This window comes from Triticum aestivum, chromosome 6B, assembly GCF_018294505.1.
Source record: "Triticum aestivum cultivar Chinese Spring chromosome 6B, IWGSC CS RefSeq v2.1, whole genome shotgun sequence".
NCBI lineage: Eukaryota > Viridiplantae > Streptophyta > Magnoliopsida > Poales > Poaceae > Triticum > Triticum aestivum.
In genome coordinates, this window is record NC_057810.1 from 47,893,071 (window position 1) to 47,908,582 (window position 15,512).

At 40.8% G+C, this 15,512-nt stretch overlaps 1 protein-coding gene and 1 pseudogene across 2 annotated transcripts; both read left to right on the forward strand.

Moving 5' to 3' along the window:
• The first annotated feature begins 223 nt into the window (after positions 1–223).
• On the forward strand, positions 224–1,384 carry LOC543385 (alpha/beta-gliadin A-V-like). Its single transcript, NM_001405792.1, has one exon. It carries the CDS (start codon positions 281–283, stop codon positions 1,220–1,222), a length of 942 nt encoding a protein of 313 aa, NP_001392721.1. The 5' UTR covers positions 224–280; the 3' UTR covers positions 1,223–1,384.
• A 10,013-nt stretch (positions 1,385–11,397) lies between these two features.
• On the forward strand, positions 11,398–12,585 carry LOC123135668 (alpha/beta-gliadin A-V-like; annotated as a pseudogene). The gene has a single exon (XR_006466115.1). The product of XR_006466115.1 is annotated as an alpha/beta-gliadin A-V-like (transcript).
• Positions 12,586–15,512: the final 2,927 nt, after the last annotated feature.

Sequence of the window (15,512 nt, forward strand, 5' to 3'; positions counted from 1 at the left end):
CACCTTTTTGGTGGTGGAATGATAGTGCAACAACAAGGAACTTTAATGACCAGTCCAAGAATACACTTGTAAGTAGTGCCACCAAACACAACATACCAAATTATGATTTTGGGAAGCATCCAAACACTTTACACACAAGCAAATGCCAATTGTGAAAGAGATCATGCCATGACAGCTATAAATAGGCCCGTATCATGATGATCATCCTTCCTCATCCATCATTCTTATAAGTAGAGTGCATCATTAAAGCCAAGCAAGCAGTGGTCAATACAAATCCATCATGAAGACCTTTCTCATCCTTGCCCTCCTTGCTATCGTGGCGACCACCGCCACAACTGCAGTTAGAGTTCCAGTGCCACAATTGCAGCCACAAAATCCATCTCAGCAACAGCCACAAGAGCAAGTTCCATTGGTACAACAACAACAATTTCCAGGGCAGCAACAACAATTTCCACCACAACAGCCATATCCGCAGCCGCAACCATTTCCATCACAACAACCATATCTGCAACTGCAACCATTTCCGCAGCCGCAACCATTTCCGCCACAACTACCATATCCGCAGCCGCAATCATTTCCACCACAACAACCATATCCACAACAGCAACCACAGTATCTACAACCACAACAACCAATTTCGCAGCAACAAGCACAACAACAACAACAACAACAACAACAACAACAACAACAACAACAAATCCTTCAACAAATTTTGCAACAACAACTGATTCCATGCAGGGATGTTGTCTTGCAACAACACAACATAGCGCATGCAAGCTCACAAGTTTTGCAACAAAGTACTTACCAGCTATTGCAACAATTGTGTTGTCAACAACTGTTGCAGATCCCTGAGCAGTCGAGGTGCCAAGCCATCCATAATGTTGCTCATGCTATTATTATGCATCAACAACAACAACAACAACAAGAACAACAACAACAGTTGCAACAACAACAACAGCAGCAACTGCATCAACAACGACAACAACCATCGAGCCAGGTCTCCTTCCAACAGCCTCAGCAGCAATATCCATCAAGCCAGGTCTCCTTCCAGCCATCTCAGCTAAACCCACAGGCTCAGGGCTCTGTCCAACCTCAACAACTGCCCCAGTTCGCGGAAATAAGGAACCTAGCGCTACAGACGCTACCTGCAATGTGCAATGTCTACATCCCTCCACATTGCTCGACCACCATTGCGCCATTTGGCATCTTTGGTACCAACTGAGAAGAGAAGAACTCTAGTACTAGATATATGAAACACCGTTTTCTTAGTCCATGGTTTGGTCGTTGTAGCAGTGAAAAAATAAAGTGACATGCACTATCATGTAAGAACCCGAACTATACTAGTTCAAACTTGGGAATAAAAGACAAACACATGTCTTGTCTACATATGATTGTTTGTTTGAGTTCCATTCATGTGCCATCACAAGTTCACCCCTAATTATATATATTATGCATTAAGTAGATATTTATGTTGCATTAATCTAAAGATAAAAAAATGAGTCTGAAACTTGAATTAAATTGAAGTATTTTCTAGGACTTCCAAATGGAGTATTATTAAAGTAGTAAGGACAATCCACATCCTTGGCTTGCCCTTTATCAATTATTTCCAGAGAAGCATTCAATTCATCAATCAATTACATCGATTTTTGTGGCTGGTACTTCTCCTCAACATGAGTATATTCATTGCGGCTACTCCAAATCGTCATGAATGAGGTACTGGTGCTCTGGAGCAGTGCTAGCTGACTGCTTCTCATGTGAAGGGACGCAGGTGCAGGAGAGGTGTTCCGGGTGGGCCAGGGGAGTAAGAAGTGGCCATGGCAGTGGTTCGGACGCTTGCAAAGTCCCGTAGTTTGTATATGGTTTATGGGAAAATGCACATTTGGACTGGCCCGCGGGCCGATATAGGACCGTATTGGATGGAGAAACATGTCCTCATCGTTGCGAGCGGTTTGAGGGTTAGGTTTGGAGATAGCCCTTACTTGGCCCCTCATTCTGAAAACATGTTTGACGATAGTTTTGTCTCGGTTCAAATATATGTCAAGTTTAACAAAGTTCATAGGAATTTTTTTATCATATCTACAGTACCATACAAATACACCATAGACAAAAAACATATTTCACATTGCACCATGAATTGGTCAGGTAAATGTTGGGTATGGAGACTCTATTCTCTTTTGGCATGAGTTGCCTCGGTCTCAAAAGTTTCATGAACTGTTCTCTTTTGCCACTAAGAAAAAGCTCTCTTTGCCTGATTTTATTCATAGTGACCATATGGCTCTCTATTTTCATAGGCATATCACCCTGCAAGCTCTTGCTCAATTCATTGACATCATTGACTTAGTTCATCGAAAAAATTCAATAAAGGGAATAAAATAATATCACGAAGATACCAATTACACCCGTCCTCTCTATCAACAAGATATCCAAAGACATCAAGGATACGCACAACCAGAAAAAATATAGAAGAAAAAAGACTGCTCCAAGGTGATAAATCACTAGCATCAGTAGCACTCTAAGCACACCGAAGACAACGTCCCAATTACAAAAAAGGTTCTCCAAAAGCAACCCCCCAAGAAGGAAACAATGCACAAGCGTTGTCATTATCCGATTGGAGATCGTGGGTTTTCACCCTAGAAAAATTCGAAGCTCACCCAAAAACATTGCCTTCAACTAGGCCATTGCCAGGTACAACCAATAAAGGCTAGACCTTAGATTTTTACCCTAGGAATTGAGACTTAGTACTCGAGGAGTACAACCAAAAATGCAGTCCTCTAGTGATGGCGCCCCCGCTTGCCGAGCTCGCTGTTTTGGGTCACCAAACACCTGGCGCACATTCTTTCTGGCATCAATTACACCCTTCCACCAAATCTTCAAGACCTCCAATCGCAGCCGCCATGACTTTATCCACCTCTATCAATGCCTTGAGAATCTTCACTTGGACATGTCCCATGACACCAATAAGAAATCAAAGCTTCTTGCCGCGCCCTCTTGAGGTCGTGTTGGCTGATAATATGAGCGTGCGCTACTGGAGCCTTTCCGATCTAGATATCCAGGGTAGACATACACCAATCCATATAGATCTCCGATGGGAAAGACCGAAACTCGTCAACGACTAGATCTAAGATGTCGACATCCAGCAGAAAGACGACTTGGCGGAAGAATAGTACTAGGGCCAATCCACCATTATTAGGCCAAACCTAACATCCCCACATGCCGCCCTCCTCTTGATGTAGACCTACAGACAAATATCAGCGACGCCGCATCGTGCCACCTGCATCTATTGAGGCCCAAACTTGGCAAGATGCCAACCATGGCAGGAGACTGGGACTAGCCACTCCTGGGCACTGATCCGGCAATTCCCTGGCCCACCCCTGCCACTACGGCGACACCGCGGGTAGCCTACAAGCCCATCCACGACAATGCCTGATTAGAAGGATACATGGATATACAGATGGAAAGACCCTTGTTATCGCTCAAGCAATATATATAAAGCTTAATGGGGCCTAAGAAAGCTCGCACAATTTTACGGTGGCTATGGAAATGTATTGCCAAACTGAGACATAAGATTTTCGTTTGGCATCCAGACCGTTTGTGTCATTCTTAATTTATGGTCACTCTAATTTTTCCGGCTGGGCCTTCCCTGTGGTACCGCAGCAAGGCATGCGTGTGTATACGTTTCCTTTAAGTACCATGTGCAGGATGATGATTTACTGCACGCATGTGCGGGGGCACTCATGTCCTGGTGCCGGGTTTTTATTTTGGCTTCCGATTTTCAAACTTCTATATCTTCTAAGCCAAAAATTCAATTTAAGTTATGTATTCATATTCGTGTTTCTCGCGGCCAGCGCTTTCAAATAAGATCCATTTTGAATACATTTTGGCGACTTTTTGAAACACTGTTAAGTTTCATTGTTTGAAACTTAGTACGAGCGACCAATAAAATTCAATTATTTTGTGTCTACGACCAACGGAGAAATTTTCTTAAAATTACATCTTTGAAACTTGTTGAAACCGGGCATTTTTTGATGCAAAAAGGTAAGTTTCATCATTGAAACTTTAAGGTTTTTGAGGGATTTTTTTCCTTGTGGAGCTTTGGAAATGAGAGAATTTGATAAAGTAAATCTCGGAAACTCTTATTGGACGAGAGAGATTTAATATGATATTGGCATGGATTCTACCAACTAAACGAAGAAGTATTTGATTTGGTAAACAGACAATTTCCTTTAATCGATGAACATTTTAGGAAAATTGGTGGAACAACTTTTGAAATTCAAAAAAAAATTCTTGATTTAACGAACATTTTTTAACTTAACGAACATTTTTAAAAAATACATGATCATTTTTTTGAATCTGTGATCGTTTTATGAATGAATAAACTAGTTTGTAAGTCATGAACAGTTTTTAAAATTTTAGGGTATTTTTCCATTCATGAACAGTTTTTGAATTGCTGAAATTTTGTTCAATTTCATTAACAATTTTTAGTACACAAACCTTTTTAAAAAATCATGGACATTAACTAGTACGTGAAATCCCTAATTATTTAAAGTAGAAAAAATAGAAAAGAGAAAGTAATGGAAAATGAAGTTAAAAAAATAGGCCGACCGAACATGGGCCGGCCCAAACGGGCGCGTTGCGTCTTCTCCCAGCGTGTAGAGCGCAGTATACGTGGTCCCTACTGCATGGGTCGGCCCAAGCGGAAGATTTGTCTGTGTGAAACTTTTTTTATCACGTACTGGTGGCATTGGTGCGTAATGCATGTTTGCATCTTTAGGGGCACTTTTCCCGACGTACCGCTAGAAGCAATAGCCATTTTATTATTAGTTAGAGATTAGGTATAGATATGAACCACCGGTAAATTAGGTAGACGATAGATGACGACTCTAAAGAAGATCACATGTGTCAAGCTTGGAATAGGCTAACAGATGTTAGGGCATCTCAAATGTAAACCCATAAAACAGACATCACAAATGTCCTTGAACACAAACCGGGCATGATAGGGGAGGGAGACATCAAACCTTGATGGCTGCTACCCATATTTCTCTCACATTTCTCCAGCATTTCATCGAACAGTTGATGTGCAGTAGTAGGACACGTCTGGTTCACGCAGCTGGCGCGTCATGGGAGTTCTGCCTCATCGGGCATGACTGATGTGTCGCAGGACGACGGGTGTGGTCTCGGGCGCGTCAGTAGCGGCCACGACGACAAGAGGAGGCCGCGCCATGGGCGGAGCTAGCCACGGGAGCCAGCATTGGCGCGGCACTAGACACAGCCAGCCCACGACATGCCGGGCACGGTGGCAAGAGAGCTTCATGAGGCCAGAGCCGAGCTAGGCCTTGAGTTGCTCGCCGAGCAGCCATGGAGGGCATGGGGAGATGAGATGCACAGGGAGAGAGGAGTGGAGAGATAGGAGGAGGCGGAGATGAGGATGGAGTGCTCGCTGGCAGCTGCCCTCATGGTCGTCCGTAGCCGGCGTAAGTGCTCTCCGTTTAGTGTTATTTGTACAGAGAGGGAGGGAGTGGAGATGTGGTGTTTCTTTTGGTTAGCTGGATGTTCAGACTCTCACATAGTCCCTCAAATTTGTTCATGTGATATCGAAATTTGAACATGTGGGCTGGTCCGCGGATATTTAGAGGTCCCCACTTGAAGAATAAAAGTGGTCTAGACACTACTATCTGACATTTTGCCCTTAGTAGTTGGTGGATATCGATGTGCTGTCCCTCCAACCTATATTAAAAGATTCATTCACCGTCCGATCCCTTCTACAAAACATGTCATTGCTTTCCATGATTCTCTTTTGTCAATGTGTGAAATATTAGAATTTGAGTTGTTTGGTGAAATGTACGAGCTGACCGCCAAAAGGACAGATTTTTACTTTTATTTTCTACTATTTTCTTTATTTTATAGTTTTTGGCAAGTGCATTTTCATATGGTCAATGTCTAGACCATTTGAACAGTTTATTTTGAATTTGTTTCTTCCATTCTAGCTAAATATAAGAATTTACAATGTTCGTTTTAATTCTTTGGAATAAACATTTATTACTAGTATTAAAAAGACTAAATTAGCTGCCGCATTTTTATTCCCTAATCATCTTGAAGGCTATCTACACTTTGATTAAATTGTCATATTTTTTTTGTGATATATTGTTTCCATTATGTATATTAACTCCAATAAAAATGATGATAATCTATTCTCCTTAAGTTATTATGAATGTACTGAATAATTAAATAATAAAAAATTACTTACAAAATAATAACATCTAAACATGCCCTATGAATACCAGGTAGATATCTAACTCAGGCACTTGTCCGCAAAATAAATGTTCTTCAAAAAAATATTGAAAGTAGTTAAATTATTTAAAATGAATAAAAAGCACATGCTCCATTCTACTTTACCGCTCTAGATGCACTGATTCGTTGTGGCAATAGAAACACTAAATTTCAGTCCCACTTATAAAGTTTGCTAAGGGATATCTGACAATAAAAATTAAAATAAAATATTTTTATATTATTTTTTACTTATTAAATTAATTATTCTATCTGTGTAATTTTCTGTTACTTACATAAAATAGTTAACCATATAACAATGTTGCTAAATAATAGTTATAATGTTTCTTTGTTATATAGTTGCAACATATATCAGTAAAATAGTTGATTCATATTTAAAAGGTATGATAGAACAAAAGTTATTTTTTCAATCAAGTCTTGAAATTGAATAAATTTATAATGTATATACATATATTTCCATACATTTGTATGTGTTTATCGAGATTTTATTGTCATTAAATATCATGTTAGAGATTTCAAAAGTGTGCTTTCTAACATGTATCTTAGTTGTAGTTTCTAGTGCAATACTATGTAATCATATTTACAGAAATTTCTAGAGCATGAAATATATGTCTTGCAAGTTGCATTCCGTAATAAGTTGGCATCATGACCATGCTATTGGTTACAATTATTTTTTATTTTAGATGATAACAAATAACAAAAAAAATTATAAAATATAAGGGTGAATCATGCAAGTGAGGAGAACACACCAATGAAGAAAGACATTGCATTTCCACGTGGAATTCATATTGACAAACCTTAAGAATCACATGCATTTGTATGTTTTTACAAATTATGCCCCATTTGCGGGACTCAAATACAAGTCAGTTCAGGGTGTGGAGCTACGAGAAAACGTAGCATTCAAGACTAGATGAGCCACCGACTTAAAAAACAAATAAGTAAAAATGGAGCAAATAGGAGTAGCTGGAAAATTATTTGAAAGATTAAGAGTAGCTGGAAAATTATTTGAAGGAAATGGAGCAAATAGCTATGCAAGAAGTGCTCTCGCTAGAAAATAAATGTTGCATTAGATGATCGACTTGAAAACACACATATGAAGTGGTGGAGCCAGAATTTTCACAATGGGTATGTGATACATCTCCAACATATCTATAATTTTTAATTGTTTCATGCTATTATATTATCCATCTTGGATGTTTTATATGCATGTATATGCTATTTTATATGATTTTTGGGACTAACCTATTAACCTAGAGCCCAGTGCCAGTTTTTGTTTTTTCCTTGTTTTTGAGTTTTACACAAAAGGAATACCAAACGGAGTCCAATTGACCTGAAAATTGACGGAGATTGTTTTTAGTGTTATTGGCATAATGCATCGTGTATATATCATTTTGCTTATTGTACACAGATCGTCCCATGCAATGTGAGGTCAGAATTCAACAATCTGACTGGAGACTCTGTGACATTTGAGGCTCCTGGGGGCCCCTACACTATGGATATCGAGAAAGGACGAAAGATGACGTGGGTGGGAGGAGATGGATGGGCCCGTTTCATCGACAACATGCGTATCACCGGTGGTGAGTTGATCAAGCTGGCCGTGATTTATATCAACAAAGCATAAGATTATGAGGATGATGAGGATGATGATGACCCACTCGGTGATGCCATCATAGCTCAAAGAATGAAGTTGAGCGAGGAGGAGGTGTGCAACCTATGGGACATCATTCCGCCACGTGCTGACTTCGTCGGGGTGCCATTCGTGACCCGTCTGACAAGTACCATGGTTGATCGGCATATGATGGTATGTTGCATTTACTGTAGTTTTTACAGTAATTTGATGATATGCTTTATTGTTATACTTAGTGAAGAGTCCGATGATATATATGCATAGTGAATCTTATATGCTTTATTGTTATACTTTAGTGTAGAGTCCAATCATATATATGCTTACTGAATCTTATATGCTTAGTGAATCTTATATGCTTTATTGTTATACTTAGTGTAGAGTCCGATGATATATATGCTTAGTGCATCTTATATGCTTAGTGCATCTTATATGCTTAGTGCATCTTATATGCTTTATTGTTATACTTAGTGTAGAGTCCGATGATATATATACTTAGTGTAGAGTCCGATGATATATATGCTTAGTGTAGAGTCCGGTGATATATATGCTTCGTGTAGAATGTGTGAGGCTACTTATTAGTTGATACGTTTTTCTTATTCAGAAATTGCCAAAGAGCCTATCTGAGAGTTGTGGTATCAAGCCTGATGAAGAAGGCTCTGCTGGAATACGCCTTACCGCAAGGGGCTCCGTCGCCACTTGTGCATACGGCGAGGACACGGACGGTCGCACACACTTCAACTCGGTTGGGTGGAAGAGCTTCCTCATCGGCAAGAATCTTCATGTTGAACAGACAATCCTAATTACTATCAGGAATACCCACCGCCCAGGCTTGAGGATGATGGTCGTCATCGACATCATCTAGAACTTCATATGCATGCGTGTGGCTGTTGAACCATATATATTTTCTAGTATGACTACCTAGTAGACTTATCAACTATGATCTATCCATGCATTGTTGACTACTATATGAGTTTGTGAGATTGTGTGGTTATATTAAATGTGGTACTGTCATTAATGTTTGTGAGATGGTTCCGTGAACTTAGTTTATTTGCACTGGACTTGTCTTGATCTCCATGAACATTGCACCTGACTGCTTTTTTTTATTTTTTATTTCTGTTTGCCTAGTTGTAGCGTGGGGAGAGAATAGGGCGCTACTACTACGTGATGATAGTAGTAGCGCTGGTGGAGGAAGCATCGCTACTAATAAGTATTTTAGCTGTAGCGCTTGTTCAGAAACGCGCTACTATTGAATAATAGCTGTAGCGCACTAGCAGTAGCGCGGGTGCCCGCGCTACTGGTATGTAAAAAACCAGCACCACTAGTAAGCTTTTCTCTAGTAGTATAGCCATTGTTTATGCCAGACAACTCTTCTTCCTGCTCGTCAGATGCCATGGAGAAAACTGTTCAAGGAGGAAAATGGTGAGAAGAGGTGTGATGCGGTCTTGCTCGACATCTGACATTGTTTAAACAGCGAGGGGACACAAGGAGCCAACCGGCGTTCTGTTTAATGCCAGCCGGCTCGCGAACGGACATGTGGCCGGAGTAATTATCCTGGCATAAGCGCGGGTTTAATGGTGGAAGGCGGGCAGTCTATAGGAATGAGGCGAGGATGTGTGTTTAGCGGGCGTCCAGCGGGGCAGCACCCTTGGCTGGCGCGCCGCTTCCATTGCGAAGGCAGTGAGAGGCCGCGTCCGCTCTGCAGTGGCATGAATACGGGCAGCTGGCGCGCTGCTTCCATTGCGAAGGCAGTGAGAGGCCGCATCCGCTCTGCAGCGGCATGAATGCGGGCAGCTGGCGCAGAGCGGGAACGCATGTGGGCGAGGGAGGAGGGGGTTTGGGTGGGCACGGGTGGTCAGAAGCGGTTGTGGGTGTTGTCCGGACGCCTGCAAAGCCACCCTCCCCCATGTTCGTCTCCGGTTTGCGGGATAAAGTATATACGGATCGCCCTGTGGACCGATACAAGCCCGCATTGGATGGCACAACACGTCCAGACCATGTGGTCCAGATGGTTGTAGATGGTTTATTTGAGGGTCGGTGTTGGATATGCCTTAGAGTTTATGAATCCATTGTGGTTTTCTAATCATAAAAAACACTTATAATAAGTTATAAGGAAAGACACGTATATATGTTAGGTTCACACTCCAGCTTTCCTCTTACATATGTTTTTTTTCTGGTCCGACTGATTCCAATAGAGTGAGCCTAGCGTTGTTTTTCTAAAAACTCGAGGGATAAGGAGACATGCATACACATTGTTTCAAGCAAATCACATCCACTCTTTTTAACTCATTTTTTCTTGTTTTAATAATATAATAAATCATTTTTAATTTTTATTTCAAATAGTTGACGTGTAATTTATATTGTAATCTAAGGAAAATGTTTGGATTTTACTTTGAAATATATTTCAAATGGCCATGATGGAATCACATCCATTTACTTTATTATTATTTGGATTTGATTCAAAAGATAAATAATGGGTAGAGGTCATGTCAACTTTTCTGAGAAGTTTGCTAATCAAAATATAATTTTTATCTTAATACAATCCATTATTTGACTACTCTATTTATTTGTATTTAAAAACATCTATTTTTAGCACGCATGAAAAACATAACACATATCTTTCCACACATAATGAACGGTTGTCATTAGAATTCATGCCATGCCACAGCCTCCCTCTGACCCTGCCAATATTGTTGCAGCTGCGCTCGCAAGCCTTTGCGTAGATGATCATTTATATGATTTGTGTAAAACAAAATAAGGTCTACAAACGAATAGAAGCTAGAGTATACCTTGGCGTGCACACACATTGCAAGCCATACTAACTTGATAAGTGTTAATGACTTGTACAACATATACAGCACTTAAGACAAGTAAAAGCAATTTGATGAGTCATGGTCTATCAAAGCAAGCCACATTACTAGTCTAATCCATCTTAACAGGTCACGCATGATTACAATCTTGTTTATGTGCAAGTCAAGCCTATCTAGTTTACACGTAACAACTTGTAGAACATTACAAAATTGATGTTTGCTAATAACTTCTAGAACACTACAACACTTGACATGTAAAAGGAATTTGATGAGTCATGGCCTACTAAAGCAAGTTACATTACTAGTCTTATCTATCTTAACATGCCACACAAGATTACAAACTAAGTTCTGTGCCAGCCATGCTTATCTAGTTTATGTGTAAAAATTTGCAAAACATTACAAACTTAGTTTCAGAAAAGTAGGCAATCTAGATTAGTGTTTGAGTTGTAAAGTGAACAAGATGAGTCATGCATGTTATCACACCTTTTTGGTGGTGGAATGATAGTGCAACAACAAGGAACTTTAATGACCAGTCCAAGAATACACTTGTAAGTAGTGCCACCAAACACAACATACCAAATTATGATTTTGGGAAGCATCCAAACACTTTACACACAAGCAAATGCCAATTGTGAAAGAGATCATGCCATGACAGCTATAAATAGGCCCGTAGCATGATGATCATCCTTCCTCATCCATCATTCTTATAAGTAGAGTGCATCATTAAAGCCAAGCAAGCAGTGGTCAATACAAATCCATCATGAAGACCTTTCTCATCCTTGCCCTCCTTGCTATCGTGGCGACCACCGCCACAACTGCAGTTAGAGTTCCAGTGCCACAATTGCAGCCACAAAATCCATCTCAGCAACAGCCACAAGAGCAAGTTCCATTGGTACAACAACAACAATTTCCAGGGCAGCAACAACAATTTCCACCACAACAGCCATATCCGCAGCCGCAACCATTTCCATCACAACAACCATATCTGCAACTGCAACCATTTCCGCAGCCGCAACCATTTCCGCCACAACTACCATATCCGCAGCCGCAATCATTTCCACCACAACAACCATATCCACAACAGCAACCACAGTATCTACAACCACAACAACCAATTTCGCAGCAACAAGCACAACAACAACAACAACAACAACAACAATAACAACAACAACAACAAATCCTTCAACAAATTTTGCAACAACAACTGATTCCATGCAGGGATGTTGTCTTGCAACAACACAACATAGCGCATGCAAGCTCACAAGTTTTGCAACAAAGTACTTACCAGCTATTGCAACAATTGTGTTGTCAACAACTGTTGCAGATCCCTGAGCAGTCGAGGTGCCAAGCCATCCATAATGTTGCTCATGCTATTATTATGCATCAACAACAACAACAACAACAAGAACAACAACAACAGTTGCAACAACAACAGCAGCAGCAACTGCAACAACAATGACAACAACCGTCGAGCCAGGTCTCCTTCCAACAGCCTCAGCAGCAATATCCATCAAGCCAGGTCTTCTTCCAGCCATCTCAGCTAAACCCACAGGCTCAGGGCTCCGTCCAACCTCAACAACTGCCCCAGTTCGCGGAAATAAGGAACCTAGCGCTACAGACGCTACCTGCAATGTGCAATGTCTACATCCCTCCACATTGCTCGACCACCATTGCGCCATTTGGCATCTTTGGTACCAACTGAGAAGAGAAGAACTCTAGTACTAGATATATGAAACACCGTTTTCTTAGTCCATGGTTTGGTCGTTGTAGCAGTGAAAAAATAAAGTGACATGCACTATCATGTAAGAACCCGAACTATACTAGTTCAAACTTGGGAATAAAAGACAAACACATGTCTTGTCTACATATGATTGTTTGTTTGAGTTCCATTCATGTGCCATCACAAGTTCACCCCTAATTATATATATTATGCATTAAGTAGATATTTATGTTGCATTAATCTAAAGATAAAAAAATGAGTCTGAAACTTGAATTAAATTGAAGTATTTTCTAGGACTTCCAAATGGAGTATTATTAAAGTAGTAAGGACAATCCACATCCTTGGCTTGCCCTTTATCAATTATATCCAGAGAAGCATTCAATTCATCAATCAATTACATCGATTTTTGTGGCTGGTACTTCTCCTCAACATGAGTATATTCATTGCGGCTACTCCAAATCGGCATGAATGAGGTACTGGTGCTCTGGAGCAGTGCTAGCTGACTGCTTCTCATGTGAAGGGACGCAGGCGTAGGAGAGGTGTTCCGGGTGGACCTGGGGAGTAAGAAGTGGCCATGGCAGTGGTTCGGACGCTTGCAAAGTCCCGTAGTTTGTATATGGTTTACGGGAAAATGCACATTTGGACCGGCCTGCGGGCCGATATAGGACCGTATTGGATGGAGAAACATGTCCTCATCGTTGCGAGCGGTTTGAGGGTTAGGTTTGGAGATAGCCCTTACTTGGCCCCTCGTTATGAAAACACGTTTGACGATAGTTTTGTCTCGGTTCAAATATGTGTCAAGTTTAACAAAGTTCATAGGAATTTTTTTATCATATCTACAGTACCATACAAATACACCGTAGACAAAAAACATATTTCACACTGCACCATGAATTGGTCAGGTAAATGTTGGGTATGGAGACTCTATTCTCTTTTGGCATGAGTTGCCTCGGTCTCAAAAGTTTCATGAACTGTTCTCTTTTGCCACTAAGAAAAAGCTCTCTTTGGCTGATTTTATTCATAGTGACCATCTCGCTCTCCATTTTCATAGGCATATCACCCTGCAAGCTCTTGCTCAATTCATTGACATCATTGACTTAGTTCATCAAAAAAAATTCAATAAAAGGAATAAAATAATATCACGAAGATACCAATTACAACCGTCCTCTCTATCAACAAGATATCCAAAGACATCAAGGATACGCACAGCCAGAAAAAAAATAGAAGAAAAAAGACCGCTCCAAGGTGATAAATCACTAGCATCAGTAGCACTCTAAGCACACCGAAGACAACATTCGGATTACAAAAAAGGTTCTCCAAAAGCAACCCCCCAAGAAGGAAACAATGCACAAGCGTTGTCATTGTCCGATTGGAGATCGTGGGTTTTCACCCTAGAAAAATTCGAAGCTCACCCAAAAACATTGCCTTCAACTAGGCTATTGCCAGGTACAACCAATAAAGGCTAGACCTTAGATTTTCACCCTCGGAATTGAGACTTAGTACTCGAGGAGTACAACCAAAAATGCAGTCCTCCAGTGATGGCGCCCCTGCTTGCCGAGCTCGCTGTTTTGGGTCACCAAACACCTGGCGCACATTCTTTATGGCATCAATTACACCCTTCCACCAAATCTTCAAGACCTCCAATCGCAGCCGCCATGACTTTATCCACCTCTATCAATGCCTTGAGAATCTTCACTTGGACATGTCCCATGACACCAATAAGAAATCAAAGCTTCTTGCCGCACCCTCTTGAGGTCGTGTTGGCTGATAATATGAGCGTGCGCTACTGGAGCCTTTACGATCTAGATATCCAGTGTCGACATACACCAATCCATATAGATCTCCGATGGGAAAGACCGAAACTCGTCAACGGCTAGATCTAAGAGGTGGACATCCAGCAGAAAGACGACTTGGCGGAAGAATAGTACTAGGGCCAAACCACCATTATTAGGCCGAACCTAACATTCCCACACGCCGCCCTCCTCTTGATGTAGACCTACAGACAAATATCAGCGACGCCGCATCATGCCACCTGCATCTGTTGAGTCCCGAACTTGGCAAGATGCCAACCATGGCAGGAGACTGGGACTAGCCACTCCTGGGCACTGATCCGGCGACTCCCTGGCCCACCCCTGCCACTATGGCGACACCCCTGCCTACAAGCCCATCCACGACAATGCCTGATTAGAAGGATACATGGATATACAGATGGAAAGACCCTTGTTATCGCTCAAGCAATATATATAAAGCTTAATGGGGCCTAAGAAAGCTCGCACAATTTTACGGTGGCTATGGAAATGTGTTGCCAAACTGAGACATAAGATTTTCGTTTGGCATCCAGACCGTTTGTGTCATTCTTAATCTATGGTCACTCTAATTTTTCCGGCTGGGCCTTCCCTGTGGTACCGCAGCAAGGCATGCATGTGTATACGTTTCCTTTAAGTACCATGTGCAGGATGATGATTTACTGCACGCATGTGCGAGGGCACTCATGTCCTGGTGCCGGGTTTTTATTTTGGCTTCCGATTTTCAAACTTCTATATCTTCTAAACCAAAAATTCAATTTATGTTATGTATTCATATTCGTGTTTCTCGCGGCCAGTGCTTTCAAATAAGATCCATTTTGAATACATTTTGGTGACTTTTTGAAACACTGTTAAGTTTCATTGTTTGAAACTTAGTACGATCGACCACTAAAATTCAATTATTTTGTGTCTACGACCAACGGAGAAAATTTCTTAAAAATACATCTTTGAAATTTGTTGAAACCGGGCATTTTTTGATGCAAAAAGGTAAGTTTCATCATTGAAACTTTAAGGTTTTTGAGGGATTTTTTTCCTTGTGGAGCTTTGGAAATGAGAGAATTTGATAAAGTAAATCTCGGAAACTCTTATTGGATGAGAGAGATTTAATATGATATTGGCGTGGGTTCTACCAACTAAATGAAGAAGTATTTGATTTGGTAAACAGACAATTTCCTTTAATTGACGAACATTTTAGGAAAATTGGTGGAACAACTTTTGAAATTCCAAAAAAAAATCTTGATTTAACGAACATTATTTTAACTTAACGA